This window comes from Physeter macrocephalus, chromosome 13 (genome assembly GCF_002837175.3).
Source record: "Physeter macrocephalus isolate SW-GA chromosome 13, ASM283717v5, whole genome shotgun sequence".
Lineage (NCBI taxonomy): Eukaryota > Metazoa > Chordata > Mammalia > Artiodactyla > Physeteridae > Physeter > Physeter macrocephalus.
Window position 1 is genome coordinate 13,332,806 of NC_041226.1, and position 15,088 is coordinate 13,347,893.

General features: G+C 34.8%; 2 protein-coding genes across 16 annotated transcripts in view; one reads left to right on the top strand and one right to left on the bottom strand.

The window, feature by feature from the left end:
* Positions 1–1,377, top strand: part of EXOSC8 (exosome component 8) — a 6,544-nt gene extending 5,167 nt beyond the window's left edge. Inside the window, exons 9-11 of the mRNA XM_007128872.3 lie at positions 333–453; positions 725–831; positions 1,161–1,377. Of these exons, the coding sequence (XP_007128934.1) occupies positions 333–453; positions 725–831; positions 1,161–1,276 (344 nt within the window). The 3' untranslated portion in view covers positions 1,277–1,377. The remainder of the gene's footprint in view (positions 1–332; positions 454–724; positions 832–1,160) is intronic.
* A 92-nt stretch (positions 1,378–1,469) lies between these two features.
* Positions 1,470–15,088, bottom strand: part of SUPT20H (SPT20 homolog, SAGA complex component) — a 38,761-nt gene continuing 25,142 nt past the window's right edge. For 7 of the 15 annotated variants that reach the window (XM_028497905.2, XM_028497911.2, XM_028497906.2 and 4 more), the window contains 9 exons: positions 14,925–15,027; positions 14,633–14,791; positions 12,610–12,916; positions 11,932–12,086; positions 9,592–9,647; positions 7,571–7,690; positions 4,074–4,179; positions 2,489–2,645; positions 1,470–1,789 (listed from right to left, as the gene is read on the bottom strand). In XM_028497905.2, coding sequence (XP_028353706.1) covers positions 1,687–1,789; positions 2,489–2,645; positions 4,074–4,179; positions 7,571–7,690; positions 9,592–9,647; positions 11,932–12,086; positions 12,610–12,916; positions 14,633–14,791; positions 14,925–15,027 — 1,266 coding nt within the window. In that variant the 3' untranslated portion in view covers positions 1,470–1,686. The remainder of the gene's footprint in view (positions 1,790–2,488; positions 2,646–4,073; positions 4,180–7,570; positions 7,691–9,591; positions 9,648–11,931; positions 12,087–12,609; positions 12,917–14,632; positions 14,792–14,924; positions 15,028–15,088) is intronic. The other 8 variants (XM_007128876.4, XM_028497912.2, XM_024126051.3 and 5 more) reach the window with 6 other exon arrangements.

A 15,088-nucleotide genomic window follows, 5' to 3' on the forward strand; every position in this document is an offset into this window, starting at 1 on the left:
AGTAGGGCTTCTCTGGTGGCGCAGTGGTTGAGAATCCGCCTGCCGATGCAGGGGACACGGGTTCGTGCCCCGGTCCAGGAGGATCGCACATGCCGCGGAGTGGCTGGGCCCGTGAGCCATGGCCACTGAGCCTGCGCATCCGGAGCCTGTGCTCTGCAACAGGAGAGGCCAAGCAGTGAGAGGCCTGCGTACCGCAAAAAAACAAACAAACAAACAAAAAAACTTCTGGACAAGTTAAATAGAGGGAAAAGTGAATTAATGAAGCATAGAATGCCTTTTTTGTTTCTTTCACTAGAGTGAGAGACTGACTTTACATATTCGCCTTTTTCTAGTACAGTTGCCTGAAGTTACTATAAATGAAGAAACTGCTTTAGCAGAAGTTAATTTAAAGAAGAAAAGTTATCTGAATGTTAGAACTCATCCAGTTGCAACTTCCTTTGCTGTGTTTGATGAGTAAGTTACTCAAATGTATTAAAAGGTTGTATATTTAATGGAAGGGAGGACAAAGATTCTTACAAGTAGTAGAATTTCTAATAGTAGGTTATTAGAAATAATTACTAATAATAGCAGCCTACTATTAGGTTGTTATTAACTTTTCTGGTTTCTACCAGTTCTGTCTAGCTCCTTACTTAAGCTAAAATGCAGTGAGTTTAATTTGTACTTTTTTCTAAAATAAAATTTGTCCCATGGGTTGATAATTTATACCTTTTTATTTTTAAAATAGCACCCTGCTTATAGTTGACCCTACTGAAGAGGAGGAAAACCTGGCAACTGGAACCTTAACGGTAGTAATGGACGAGGAAGGCAAGCTATGTTGTCTTCACAAACCAGGCATGCACTTTCCTTCCATTGCAGTACTAAACACATAGATGAAAACTCAGCATGAGCTTCTTTATATTAGGGAGGGCCAAATGTAATGTGGGATGTTTTACTGGTTTACGTAATGTAAATTTACAATGGTTTCTTTGTTACTTCAGGTGCCTTGCGTTTTTATATTGTATGTCAGTGGTTCTTAAACTTCAGGAGGTCTTGTTAAAACATAACCTGCAAATCTTGAGACCACACCACTGGTTTATATTATTCACTTTTTTGGTTTTATGTCAGTAACTTGACATGATGTAGATCATGTAAAAATAAGTGTTGGCACAATAATTTTTCAGGTGGAAGTGGACTGACTGCAGCTAAACTCCAAGATTGTATGAGCCGAGCAGTTACAAGACACAAAGAAGTAAAAAAACTGATGGATGAAGTATTTAAGAGTATGAAACCCAAATAAACCACCACCACATTTTCAAAACAGATTTGTAAAAACTGTATTTGTTACACTGTGCACAAACCTTTTATACTAAATAAATATCAAACTACATTCTTCTGTAAGATGTTTCTAGTATTTCTTAGGTCACTTCTGTATATGTACAGTGAAACCATTTTTAAAAAGCGATGACTTAGGCAAACCCACCCCACCCTAATGGTTCGTTAAACCATTTCCCTGTTTTTATTTAAAAATCATAGGGTTGTGCTTCTGTATAAAGTTTGTATATCTAGCAATGTAAAATACTGACACGTTAAAAAACAAAAACAAAATAGAAACTCAGAATCCTTTTGATTCAATGCTCTTAACGTTTTTAAAAAGAAAAAAAAAATAATGCAAGACTCAGAATTTTGGAGTGGTTGGCGTGCCTCTCTTCATTTTACTTTTTGACTGGCTGCCTGTATGCCGATGATGATGTAGCTGAGCTGTCTGTGCTGCTGCTGCCATAGCCATTTGATGCTGCAAGAACCGCAACTGCTGCAAAGCAGAGGGGAAAAAATCAAGTTAGGTTAAAGGTAGGCAGGTATGGAAGATGCTTTTCCTGAGAGTGATGAAAACAAAACTGAAAGGGAGAAAGCACCAAGGTAACAAAAAAAGGACTATACCACATCAGGACAATGCACAGTCAAACAGCACCAGTGGCACAGAAGCCTGCTGTGGGCTTTAAAAATGGCTCTTGGTAAACTTCAAAAGTATTTCTGTTACTTTGCCTGGCCAGTCTATATTGCAGTAACTCAGCAACTTCAGTTACCATTTTGTTGTATGATAGTTTACAGCAATATAAAACCACCCTGCAAATTAAAGTCAACTATAATATGCTGACTTCTAGAATAATGGAACAGCATCCTTCAAAAACAGGTGTGACATTTACAAATAGGAACACTGGTATACTTGCCTTTTTCTGCAGTACAGTATTAAAAAGTTAACCATTGGCACTTCAAACTATTTCAAAATGTACTGAAACCTATAAAAATGTATGTTAATGTGCCACCAGCACTTCAGGGAAGATTTTAAATTAGGAAAAGAGTATGACTTAAATGTACAAAATATTCAGTGCTCCAAGTTCACTGGCAAAAATTGTCAGACTTTTAAATAAAATTTGCTAAATTATTTACCAATTACTGTATAGTCTTAAAAGACAGTAACATAAAACTAAAGTAAAGTATTTTGAAGTACTTTTGGAGCAGAGTATCTTTAAAAATGTAACCAGAGTGAAGTTGCTGGATTACTTGGATCTGTTGCTGCTGCTGTTGAAAGGCAGAGGAGAGCTGGAATCTCTGCTGAGGAAGGCTTTGCTCAGGTCTGTTCTCGGCAGAGCCAAGCTGAGACAACACTACAGAGAGGAGAAGGGGAAAGCAGGCCAGTCAAAGTTTGAAGGCTACCAGGGTTAGAAAAGGCCAACACAGAAAATGAAATAATAGAAAAGTATCAGTATGATTAATCTTAAGTATCAAATCACAGACATTTCAGAGTAAATTTAGTACAGTCTCCTGTTAGTTGAGGGTACCACTGATGATAGAACTTCCTGGACGTGGAAGAGAAGGGAGAGCATGTGGGCCAAAGCACTGTATCCCTCTTTTCTTAACATCTCAATGAAACTTGATACTAGTGCTATTTTGTTGAGAAGGCTTTCTAGCAAAATGTTGAATACAGTATGTTATTTTAAAATATAACCAATCAGGTAGGAAATGGAGTGGGAGAAATCCAAACTACCATAAGGACAAAACTGGTAGACAAGTGCTACAAGATGTTACAACGAATGTCAGACTACACTATTAGCAACAAAGGTGGTGAACCTTTTAGAGCTGAGTGAGATCGGGGATAAGTTCAACTCTCACTGCTCAGTTGAGGACATTTCAGACCCGGATCGTTTGAGTGACTCAAAGGTAATTAGTGGCAAGTCGAGCTAGGAACATTCTCATTTTTCAGCCTAGAGTTCTCGCCACTAAATTATACTACAGCTATTTTAGGAAAAAATAGCTTGTGGGGTAAAAGTTTATACTAATAAATTTCCATTTGGAAATTCACTGCCTCTAAATTAGAACTTTACATAAATTATTCCAAATTCGGACACTGGGAATTATACCAGATTCTAAAGGCATTATAGTAAGCTCAGTGATAATTCAAAATGTTAACATGTTCACTCATTAATCCTCAAACAGTATCTCAGTTTTCTTACACATGTGGCTTCTTGATTTTAATTAAATGTAGAGTTATAATTGCTATCTTCAATTGATGAAATAATCTTCATTAAAGGTATATCTTTGGTGCACCATTTATTACTAGAAGTGGTGAGCAATCATTTAGTACAATCGCATTTTTTTACAAGTGTCTTACAGAAGCTAAGCTACTTGACTGTTAAGTCCTAATTCATACAACTACAAGCCACTGGAATGAGACAAAAGACTGTGCAATCTAGAAAAATGCAGTCTCAATAACCCAGGAAAACTGAAGAGCTAACAGCTTTAGAAGCTTCCTAGTAAGGTTGGGTAACTAAAATTTTCCCAACAAAATTTAACATGAGGAAAACATTAACTGCTGTTAATATATGTAGGTCAAAGCACTTTAATCAGTTATCAAAATAATGAAAAAAATCTGAGTGCCATCAAATTAATCAATTTAATAGTTCACACATTAAATACAACTAAACTTTTTCCTTGTAACTGTTTGCACAAGGGAAAGAAATAGTTAAAATGGTGAGATCCCAAATAGATTTGATACTTCAAATAAATTCAACATATTTAGTTATGAAGATACCAACCAGCTGCCTGTGACTGCATATAACTTCCTACTCCAGCAAGGTTAATAACTGCAGTGTGCTGAGCAGATAAGGCCTGTTCTTGACTGGTACAACATTGTTCAGAACCCTGAATAAAAAAATAATATGTGACTTGTACAAAATTAAAAACAATTTTGGATTGGTGGAATTAGTATTTTACTCCTGTATGGAAAAAAAAAATCAACATTAGTCTAGGTCTTGCAAAAAGAATGGCCTAAGGAAAAGACGTCAAAGGTATTTAGAATTAGCAAGAATAAGCTTATGGTATTTTGAAAGCAAGAAAATAAAACCTAATTTTCAGAACTGACTGTGTATTAAAAATAATTACTAAGGCTTCTATAAAGCTTCATCAGAACCTTTTTTTAATTGAAGTATAGTTGATTTGCAATATTGTGTTAGTTTCAGGTATAGAGCAAAGTAATTCAGTTGTATATATACACACACACATATTTTTCAATTATTTTCCCTTATAGGTTATTACAAGATATTGAAGGTAAGTTCCCTGTGCTATATGTTAAATCCTTGTTGCCTATCGATTTTCTGTATAATAGTCTGTATCTGTTAATCCCATACTCCTAATTTAAGCGCCCCTGCAACATGGTAACCATACGTTTGTTTTCTATGTCTGTGTCTGTGGGTCTGTTTCTGTTTGATATATAGATTCATTTGTATTATTTTTTAGATTCAACATATAAGTGATATCGTATAACATTAGTCTTGCTCTTAGTTCGCTTAGTTTGATATGCTCTAGATCCATCCACATTGCTATAAATGGCAATATTTCATTCTTTCTATGGCTAATATTCCACTGTATATATATACATCTTCTTAAGCCAATCATCTGTTGATGGCACTTGGGTTGTTTCTGTCTTGGCTATTAAAAACAGTGCTGCTATGAACATGGGGGTGGCATGTATCTTTTCAAATTAGAGTTTTCATCTTTTCTGGATATATACCCAGGAATGGGAGTGCTGGATCATATGGCAGCTTGGGTTTTAGTTTTTAAAGGAACCTCCATAGTGGCTGCACCAATTTACATTTCCACCAGCAGTACAAGAGGACTCCCTTTTCATCTATTTAGGCCTGCCCATTTTTTGATAGGGCTGTTTGTTTTTTCAATATTGCTTCTATAAAGCTTCATCAGAACAGGTTTTTAAAGCTTAAAACACTGTTTACAACATAGTACTAGAACTTCTAGTGAGCACATTCAAGAAAAGGAAACAAAAAGACATATAGATTAAAAAGAAAAAATATCTGCCCTTATTTGCAAATGGCATTGACTATCTAGGAAAAAACACCCTAATGAATCTACAAAAAAACTTCTAGAACAAATAAGTGAGGTCAGTAAGATTGCAGAACACAAGATCAGCATACAAAAACCAATTCTGTATACTAGCAATGAACATGTAGAAAACGAAATTAAAAACAATACCATTAACAATTTCCCAAGAATGGGGAAAAAAAAGGAAGGGAGGGAGGGAGGGAGAAAGGAAGGAAGGAAGGGAAAGAAAGAGAAAGAAAGAAGGAAAGAAACTTAGGTGTAAATCTATGAAACATATAGGTTTTGTATGCTGAAAACTAGCTGATTTTAGCCTAGATAGAGACATACTGTGTTCATGGACTAGAAAACTCACAAAGTAAACACGGTAAGCCTTTCCCAAAATGACCTTTAGGTTTAACTCAATTCCTTTAAAAATCCCAGCAAAGTCTTCTGTAGATATAGATAAGATGATTCTAAAATTCATAAGGAAAGGCAAAGGATCTAGAACAGCTAAAGAATTTTGAAAAAGAAGGATAACATGGGAGGAATCACTGTGTCTGATTTTAAGACTTACTATATATATGTGTATGTATGTATATATATATATATGTGTGTGTGTGTGTGTGTGTGGATATATATACATAGTCTACAGTGATCACAACAGTATGGTACTAACACAGTGACAGATATTAATACATAGATGGGTGAAACAGAGTAGAGAATACAGAAACAGAGCCACACAAACACAGTCAACTGACCTTTGACAAAGGTGCAAAAGTAATTCAGTTGAGGAGGATGGCTTTTCTAACAAATGGTGCTGGAGCAAATGGACATCCATATCCCCCCATAAAGTGAACCTGGACCAAAGTCTCACACCTTTTATAAAAATCAACTGAAAATGGATCATAGATTTAAAGGGAAACTATAAAAAAATAACTTTTGGGCCTAGGGCTAGGTGAGGAGTTCTCAGACTTAATACCTAAAGCACAATTCATTAAAAAAAAAAAAAGAAGAAGATAACTCAGGCTTCCATCAAAAGATGGAAGCAATCCAAATGTCCATCGATGGATAAATGGATAAACAAAATGTGATATATAAATACAATGAAATACTACTCAGCCTTAAAAAGGAATTTCTGACACATGCTACAACATGGATGAACCTTTGGGTAATTTACGCTAAATTAAACAGGTCAGTCACAAATAGACAAATACTTTATAATTTCACTTATATGAGGTGCCTGGAGTAGTCAAACTCACAGAAACAGAAAGTTGGCTAGAGGGAGGGGGAAATAAGGAGTTAATAGGTATAGAGTCTCACTTTTGCAAGATGAAAAAGTTCTGGAGATTGGCTGCACAACAATATGAATATACTTAATGCTACTAAACTGCATATTTAGAAATGGTTAAGATGGTAAATTTTATGTTACAGTATTTTACAATTTTGTAAAGAAAGTGCAAATCAAGAATTTTATATCCAGCCAAGTAACCCTTCGTGTGTTAATAAAGAAAAATAGTTTTAAATGTGCCCTTCCTGAGAAATCTAATAGAGGATGAGCATTATCCAATCAAGATTTGACTGGGAAATCTTTGGTGAAGGACTGATAGTGAACATTACATATATTTAATTATGAACGAAGAGAAACGATGAGGGTGGGACTCAGCAATCAGTAATTTTTAGTTTCCCAGATGATTCCGAAGTGCAGCAAAGGTTCAGAAAAACCTGAAGTTCCTTCTACTACTTTAATTTACTGTAGTTCTTGTTCAATTTCATTTTGTTCGGCAATATACAAAGTATTTGTTTTTGTCTATCTTCGCTCTGTTCTATGCTTCAAGATAAAAAGAACATCTCTATTCTAGTAGAGACAAAATACTATCAAAAGAAGGATGATGATGGGGTAGAAAATACATGGCCTATGGAGGCAGAAAGACCTGGACTTGAATCCCTGCTCTGCCACTCAATGTATGGTTGTGAGCAAGCTAGTCACCTGAATCTATTTCAGACTATGCAAGATGGAAGTGACATCATCTATTCAAGTATGGCTGTTGTGAGAATTAGAAACAGGCACCCAATAACTGATAGCTGCAATAAAGAAAAACTGCACATGAAAAGTTGGTTCAAACAATCTAAATAAAAACACTTGAAATATGCTTGGCATATACCAAAAAAAGGTTATAATTCTATGATACAAAGCATATGGAAGGTAGAAAGGACATACCTGCTCCCCTGGCTGTTGAGGACTAGAAGTCGTGGGTTGCTGAGGTTGCTGTGGTGTAAACTGAGAAAGCTGCTGCTGCTGCTGTTGCAGTGTGTTAAAAATGAGCGAGCCACCTGGAAGCTATTAAGTATTTAAGCAAGAATTAATTAGCCCATTTCAGACTAAATTTCTTTATTCTACAAACATTTCTGGAGCATTCACTATGTGTCAGGCATTCTTCCAGGGGCTGAGCAAACAGGTGAACAAAAATGGAAACAAAACAAGATTCCTGCCCTTAAAAAAAAAGAAAAATCGCTTTAAACACAATTTTTAAGCGCTGTTACTTTGGCTCTCAAATATGTTAGTAATCTCCAACGTAAGTCTTTCTGCTTCAAGTTAATAGTTAGCTATCCAAATATACATACTGCTTTTATTTAACTCCTTTTATACAGCAACACAAAACAGCATTAAATGCATTTGGAAGTATAAACAAGAAGCTAGTGATAATCAGAGATCTTTATTAAGAAAACTCGTCTCCCTAAATTTGGTCTAGCTTTGCCCTAAACCAGAAATGCATGGATTTTTATATAACATAGCTAGGAATTCCAAAGCTGAAAAGAAAATGCATTAGATGTCCATACTTAGTTTGGAGACATTACTTGCTCTGTCATTCTGAATCTAAATTAATTTAAAAAAAAAAAAAAACTTTTAAAAAAGAAGCATCCAGAAAACTCCACACTAAAAACTAAAACTATGCATTCCAAATGCATCAGGAAACAAATGGGTTTTCCATTTTATTCTACAGGAGTTTAAGTTAAAAGCACTTTGAAGTTTTGTGGGAAAGTCCAAGCAAATATCAAATATAGAACTCTTAGGTCTATATAGTCAAAAAAGGTGTCTCGGGTCAAAAGCTCTATACCCAACACAGCTCACTGTTAGGTAAACCTGGACAAAGCACAGGTCAAATGTTCCTTCCTCAATTAGGTAGACAGTAATAAATGTTGCAAAATATAATTTATAAGGTGGCTTTGCCCTTAATCCTTATTATCAGTGCTATTAAGGAATCCCACTCCTCTTAAACTGAGACTGATCCTTGTAGAAATTCCTACAGCGAAATGCAGGAAAGTTGGCTAAATAAACCAATGTGTCCATATCACAATTAGATTATTCTGCAATTAGTCTGTAACTACTGACACTGTTTGCATATTGTGTACAGGAAATAAGTTTTAAGATTTAGTTCTAAATGTATTTCCTGATTTACTACTTCTGAATATCAGGTTGGGTTGATCTGTTTGTTATTGTTATTTCCCAATAATCCATAGCTCTGCCATTCTTTGTCTCCAAATCTTTATATTTATGTCTACCTTTTCTAAAAATTCTCTGTAGATAATCCCATCCATTTTCCAACCTACTAGCTTAATACTGAACTCCATCCTTAAAGGACCTAGCATAACACTCAGAATATTATAAGTTCACAACATGTACTAAATTCTTTACCTACAATCTCTTTATATGTTAACACTGATAAAATGTGTTAAGAAAAGCCTCACTACTAGACACAAACTGTAATCTAACAAACATTTATTGACTGACTACTAGGTGCCTGGCACTGTGCCACGAAGTCATAGTCTCAGGAAAAGAACACACATACCTAATTTTAAAAATTTCTATTCACACAGAAAATCTACTATAAGCAAACAGCAATACCTACATGCATACATAAAAAGTCTGTTAAGAGAGAAATTATTTCTAAGTATACCTGCTGCTACTATTGTAGGCAAGTTATTTTCCTTGGCAGTTGTCAACTCTCCCCTCTGGAACTAGTTCTTGATTCGGCAGTGGTTCCAAAGCCGATGAAAGTGCAGTACATAGGATACCAATTCTTTCCCCTTATCTACTTGAACATGCAAAGGTAACCACACCCTTAGAAGATTCTGGACAGCCTCAAAACTTCAAATGCTGATATGTACAAACTTACATGGTTAAAAACAAACAAACAAAAACTATAAAAACTTTAATAAAAAGCAGTGTTTCAGGTTTACCTGCAGTAGATTTAAGGGCCTGAGACTTGAAGTATTTTTTAAACCAAATGGAACACCTATTAAATAAAACTCATGGTTAAAACAGGGAATTAAAACTTTATTATACTTGAAAGTATTTTATACTTTAGTATATAAAAATATAATACTTTAAATACTTGCTGCACAGATGTGCTTATTTTCTATAATTTAAAAATTTCTTATAAGCAAAAAACCCCCTAATTTTCATCAATACCAAAGATGTGAGCACCAGATGTACACTATAATCTGTATTTCAGAAACTGAAACTTCTTTATAACTATTTTGACTGTTGGCTGGAAAAGTAATCTAGCAGTATGCAAACACCATAAATATAATAAAACTATCACTGTTGTGTTGAGGGACTGGCATCTATTTATATTCCTCAGTGCTAAACAGCATATGATAATAACCCTATCTCTGAGAAGCAGTGTGCTCTGTGCCATTTCTTAAAGTACAAATGCTAATATTAATAATGCTAAAGAACGCTGCTGAATTTCGTGTATAAGGATCAAGCTGAAAGTCAGGAAACGATGCTGTTAATTCTGAACTTATTCCCCAAAATCTGTGACACAACATGGAGCACATCATAAAGCAGGGGTTGCCAAACTCTGCCAGCAGGCTTTGTGGGCCACACAGAGACTCTCATATACTCTTTCTCGTCTTTTTTTAAAAAAACAAACTTTAAAAAATGTAAAACTATTCTTAGCTTAGATGTGGGTTATAGTTTGCTGATCCCAGTCTCAAAGTATGTACTGTATATATTTTCCTCACTAAATACACCAATTCGAACACTAGTTAAAAATGTATCTAGTCCTCTAAGCAGATAATTGTATTAAAAATGATACAGGGCAAATAATGCACAGATGACAGTATGACAGTCTTGCATAAGAAATGGAAAATGCATAATCAGATAAAAATGTGACAATACTGATACTCCCTCCAGGATTCTCATGAAAAAAAAAAAAAAAAGACATAACTCCCTTTAAAGGTGGATGACATCCGTATAATGCTTTATAGCTTTCTAAAGGCACTTTCGTATCACTTATTTCTCATAAGTACCAAATGAATTTAGAAATTTTCACTCCCATTTTAGAACAGATGAAACTGAGGCTAAGGGGGAAAAATTAAGTGACTGCTTTCAGACCCCACAGTTAGCATTTGGAGCCACAAGTAACCGGTAGAATTATATGTAAATATAAAATCCTAAATTCAACACTGATTCCATTTCCAGGGCTTCTGTCACTAGAACATATTTATACATATTAAAATAAGAATATGAGCTAGAATTAGAAAATCACAATATATTAACATGTTTAAATTATATTCTTTGGGTTCTCTTTCTCTTAACTCATAGAAAGTTTCAGATAAGTTTTTCTTACTATGCTGAGTTTACTTTTCCTGTTAATTTTTTTCTCAGTAATAAGAAATCGAACTGTTCTGAGATATAATACCTTCTCTTAAAGAGCATTAAAAAAATGGCACAAATCAGGACTTCCCTGGTGGCGCAGTGGTTAAGACTCCACGCCTGGGTTCAATCCCTGGTCCGGGAACTAGATCCCACACGCATGCCGCAACTAAGAGTTCGCATGCCAGAACTAAGGGGCCGCCTGCTGCAACTAAGACCTGATGCAACCAAATAATTAGTAAATTAAAAAAAAAAAGCACAGGTTGTTAAAACTCTTTTCCAGTATATGTAATTATAATTATTACTACTACTGCAAGAAAACTACTACTAATGATGATGACAGCAAATATTTTTGAATGTTTATCACATCTCAGGCATAGTTTAATAAGCATCTCATCTGTATTTATTCATTCAATCCTCACAACTATGAGGTAAAGTATTATTATCATCCACATTTATGAAGAAAGTGCGGCACAAAGGTAACTTTGTCGTGATTACACAGTTAGAGTAAGCTGCACAAGCAGGATTCAAATCAGGCAGTCTGGCTCCAGAACTGAGGCTTTTAAATGCCATGCTGTGTTGCTTTTCTTGCTCACATATGTTTTCAAAATACATTTCTTTTACCTGGGACAGGACTACACTGACAATTATAAAAGTTACTTTTATAATAATCTCTGGAAGGTAAAGATAAAATTTGCAGAGACTTACAGGCTTACCAAGTTTCCTCACAGAGAAGTTCATAGCTAGATGGGTTTTTAATTCAGATACCAGAACTCTTAAAGCTTTTGAAAGGAAATATTTCCGACATAATACTTCATAAAATAAGGATGTTAAATGTTTAAATAGTATCATTAAAATGGCATTTTTACATAAGCATGGACTTTAATTTTATTAGAGATTATTTCTAATATTCTGACCTGCTTGAGAAGCTGCCTGCATTGCACTGGGCAATGCATTTGGTAGCAGACCTCCTGAGGGTAGAAGGCCACTCAAGTTTATTCCTGCAGGAGTTATGGCACCAGTGTTACAGCCCAGCATAGGGTTTGAACCACTCATCAAAGCTTGAGCTCCACTGCAGGAGAATAAGACAAAGCATTAAACTAGCACTATAAAAGGGAAAATCAGCCACATAATTCCTTGGATTAAAAAACAAACCACTAAACAAACACAGATATTTCTGTCTTAAATGTCAATCTGGAGGCTTAGTTTCATTTTTTTACTAGAAAGTGACAGCAAGGTTGGCTAAAATTAAGTACTGTATATTTATCAATTGAGTACTATATATCAAGTACTATATTTAAAATATAATTTGGAAGAGTAATGTCCTAATCAATGGATTAAAAGATGGTAAAACAGAGGATAAACAGGAAAATCTAAGCCGCTGTCAATGTGTAGTATTATCATCTTAGTGCCTGTAATAGATTGATCACCTAAAATTAAAACATACTTGTTGAGATACCTTCTATCCACATAGAAACTATTTTCTTTCAATTTCAAGAATATGCAATTTGTTCTTAATTTCACAAATAAGAATTTCTTTAGATTGCTTACAGTATCTTAAAAAAAAAAAAATCAGGGCATCAATGCAAACTTACCAAACAGAGCCCACTACATTGATGAAGTTAAGTCCAGCAGAGTTTGCCATGACTTGGGTGGCCGTGGTTCCTGTAGTTATAGATGTTACCATGGTGGAAAGAGGAATGGTTGTTACAGGCATTGCCTGGCTCAGAGACCTTTGCTGCTGAGCAAACTGAGTTAACAAAGTGGGCTGAGGGGTGAAGCCTGAATCTTGGGGAGTAGGGGTAGCTGAAGGGGTAATAGGAGTTGAGCTCTGAGCATCAGGAGGGTGTGGGGTCGATGAAGGGGTTGGTGTAGGAGTAGATGGCTTAGGAGTTCCAGATCCTGCTCATTGAGAAAAATAAAAATTGCTAGTTTGTTATAAATGGCCAGTCCTTTTTAAAATAAGGTTAATGGAATCTTATTTAGCACTGACAATTTGTTCCAGTTTTTTTTTTAAAGCATTTAACTGCAAGTGTTAATTTCTACACGATACATGAGTGTTGCTACACTCAATTACAATTAAGGATGCAGTATATCACCTACAAATCCCATCAGAGATGCTATTACAGTAACAGTAAAAATACACGTTTGTATTCTACCACAATACCCATTTAAAAGTTAGTTTCCTACATGCTACCTTTGGCCTATAAAGTTTAAAAGGACTTCAAATTAATTTTTGTTATTTACGATTTCACTAATTTAGGACTTCACTTAGAAATACTGCTTATTTTCTGTTAACAGTCTGAGATAACCTCTGAACATATTTAATAAATTACATATGATTAACAATCATATTTGGCACCTAGATATACATATTTAATTCCTAACACATCAAGTTTATCCTGACAAACAAATTTTACAAAACACAGTAATAAAGCAAATATTTGAGAGATAATACTGCATCTTTAACAGTAACTGTGTACTTCTGTTTAAATGTAGAATGTATAGAAAATCTGTTGTGAATGAAGTATGCACAGTTTATCAACTTTTTTTAAAAAAAACAAAAACAAAAAACAAAAACCAAAAAAATAAAACCAAAAGCTCTTGAGGTGTTTTCTTTTTTAGCTTTCATGTCCTGCAGAAAGAAAGGAAAGAAATGTGAATGTCCAGAAGCTGTCACTCAACCCTTACTTAAAGTAACAACTGTGTGCAGTAGATTAACATAATCCATACCCACAACATAAGAAGTGTGAATAAGACTTTCAGGAAATTTATAAATTTTTCTTTGTGCAAAACAAGAAGGCAGAAAAATTACACCTTTTGAGCTATCAAGATGAAGATGTTTACATCTAATGCAAAGACCACCCTGTCACTGTGCAGTGTACTAAAACTTTCAGCACACATTAGTTATTTATTAAAAAATCTAAAAAACTGGAATGCTTTTTTGCAGGTTGGTACCTAAATATCTCAGATATTTACTAATTTGAAGAAATTCTCCCAAACTAATGCTAGAATTCTTGAATAACTTCTTGATGTTAAAAAAAAAAAGTATTCAGTAGTAAAAATTACATTTTAATATCTTCAGATGCTTTATGATCATCCCACATTTTAGTAACTGATAACAATTTACAAGAGTGTAAGAGTGTTATTGAAAAATCGGCTTTCAGTTTACTGTATCACCACCTTGGAACTAGTTGGCTTCTTACATTTACAAAGATAAGACTGCAGCAACAACTCTTATGACTTTTTTTCCATATCAGCTGCATAGTTTACATAAAATGTAAAATGCCCAAGGGTACACTGGAATAAAAAATAATTTGGAATCTTATTGCCACATTTAACTACCAGATTATTTTTTTTCCGGAGATGTGCAGGTTACAAGTCTATAAGAAAGGTATACACGAGGTGCATCCATAAATACAGAAAAACAAATACAATTACAATAAACATGTAATACATACAGTCAACAAGAGATTGGCATGAAGCTTCTCAAAACTCATACATTTTGGGTAGACAGTACATTCAGATTTCACTATTTCACTGGTCAAAAAGAGCCATCTTCAGAAACACTAATGCAAAAGCTTACAAAGTTAATGAAGAATTTAAGTTATGACTCACTTTGTGATGAACTGGCAGGTGACAGGGCAGCTGGAGAAAGCATGCTAACTTGATTGAGATCCATGGATGACTTCCGAGAAAGACTTGGTGGCTTAGAAGCAGGAGGAGGAGTTGGAGATTTAAGAAAGCTGCTGACCTGTTGTGGTGTAAAATAGTTACCTAGAAGAAAAATATAGAAGTTGTTTCCTAGATTTACAATTTAAAATTCTGAGTAAATCAAAATATGAGTAAATGGATTATGATCATCTGTTGTTTTTTACTCTAGATTACAAAAAATTAAGGAATGTAATACCTGAGGAACTATTTCCTGAGCTTGAGGGAAGTTTGATGGGTGGAGGTCGATGTTTTACTCCCTTCCCCAGTACTGAAGACTGAACTGACAGGGTCTCAGGCTGCTAAGACAGTGACATTAAGCATACTCATTAAAATTAAGGTCAAATCAGAAATTCACAAATT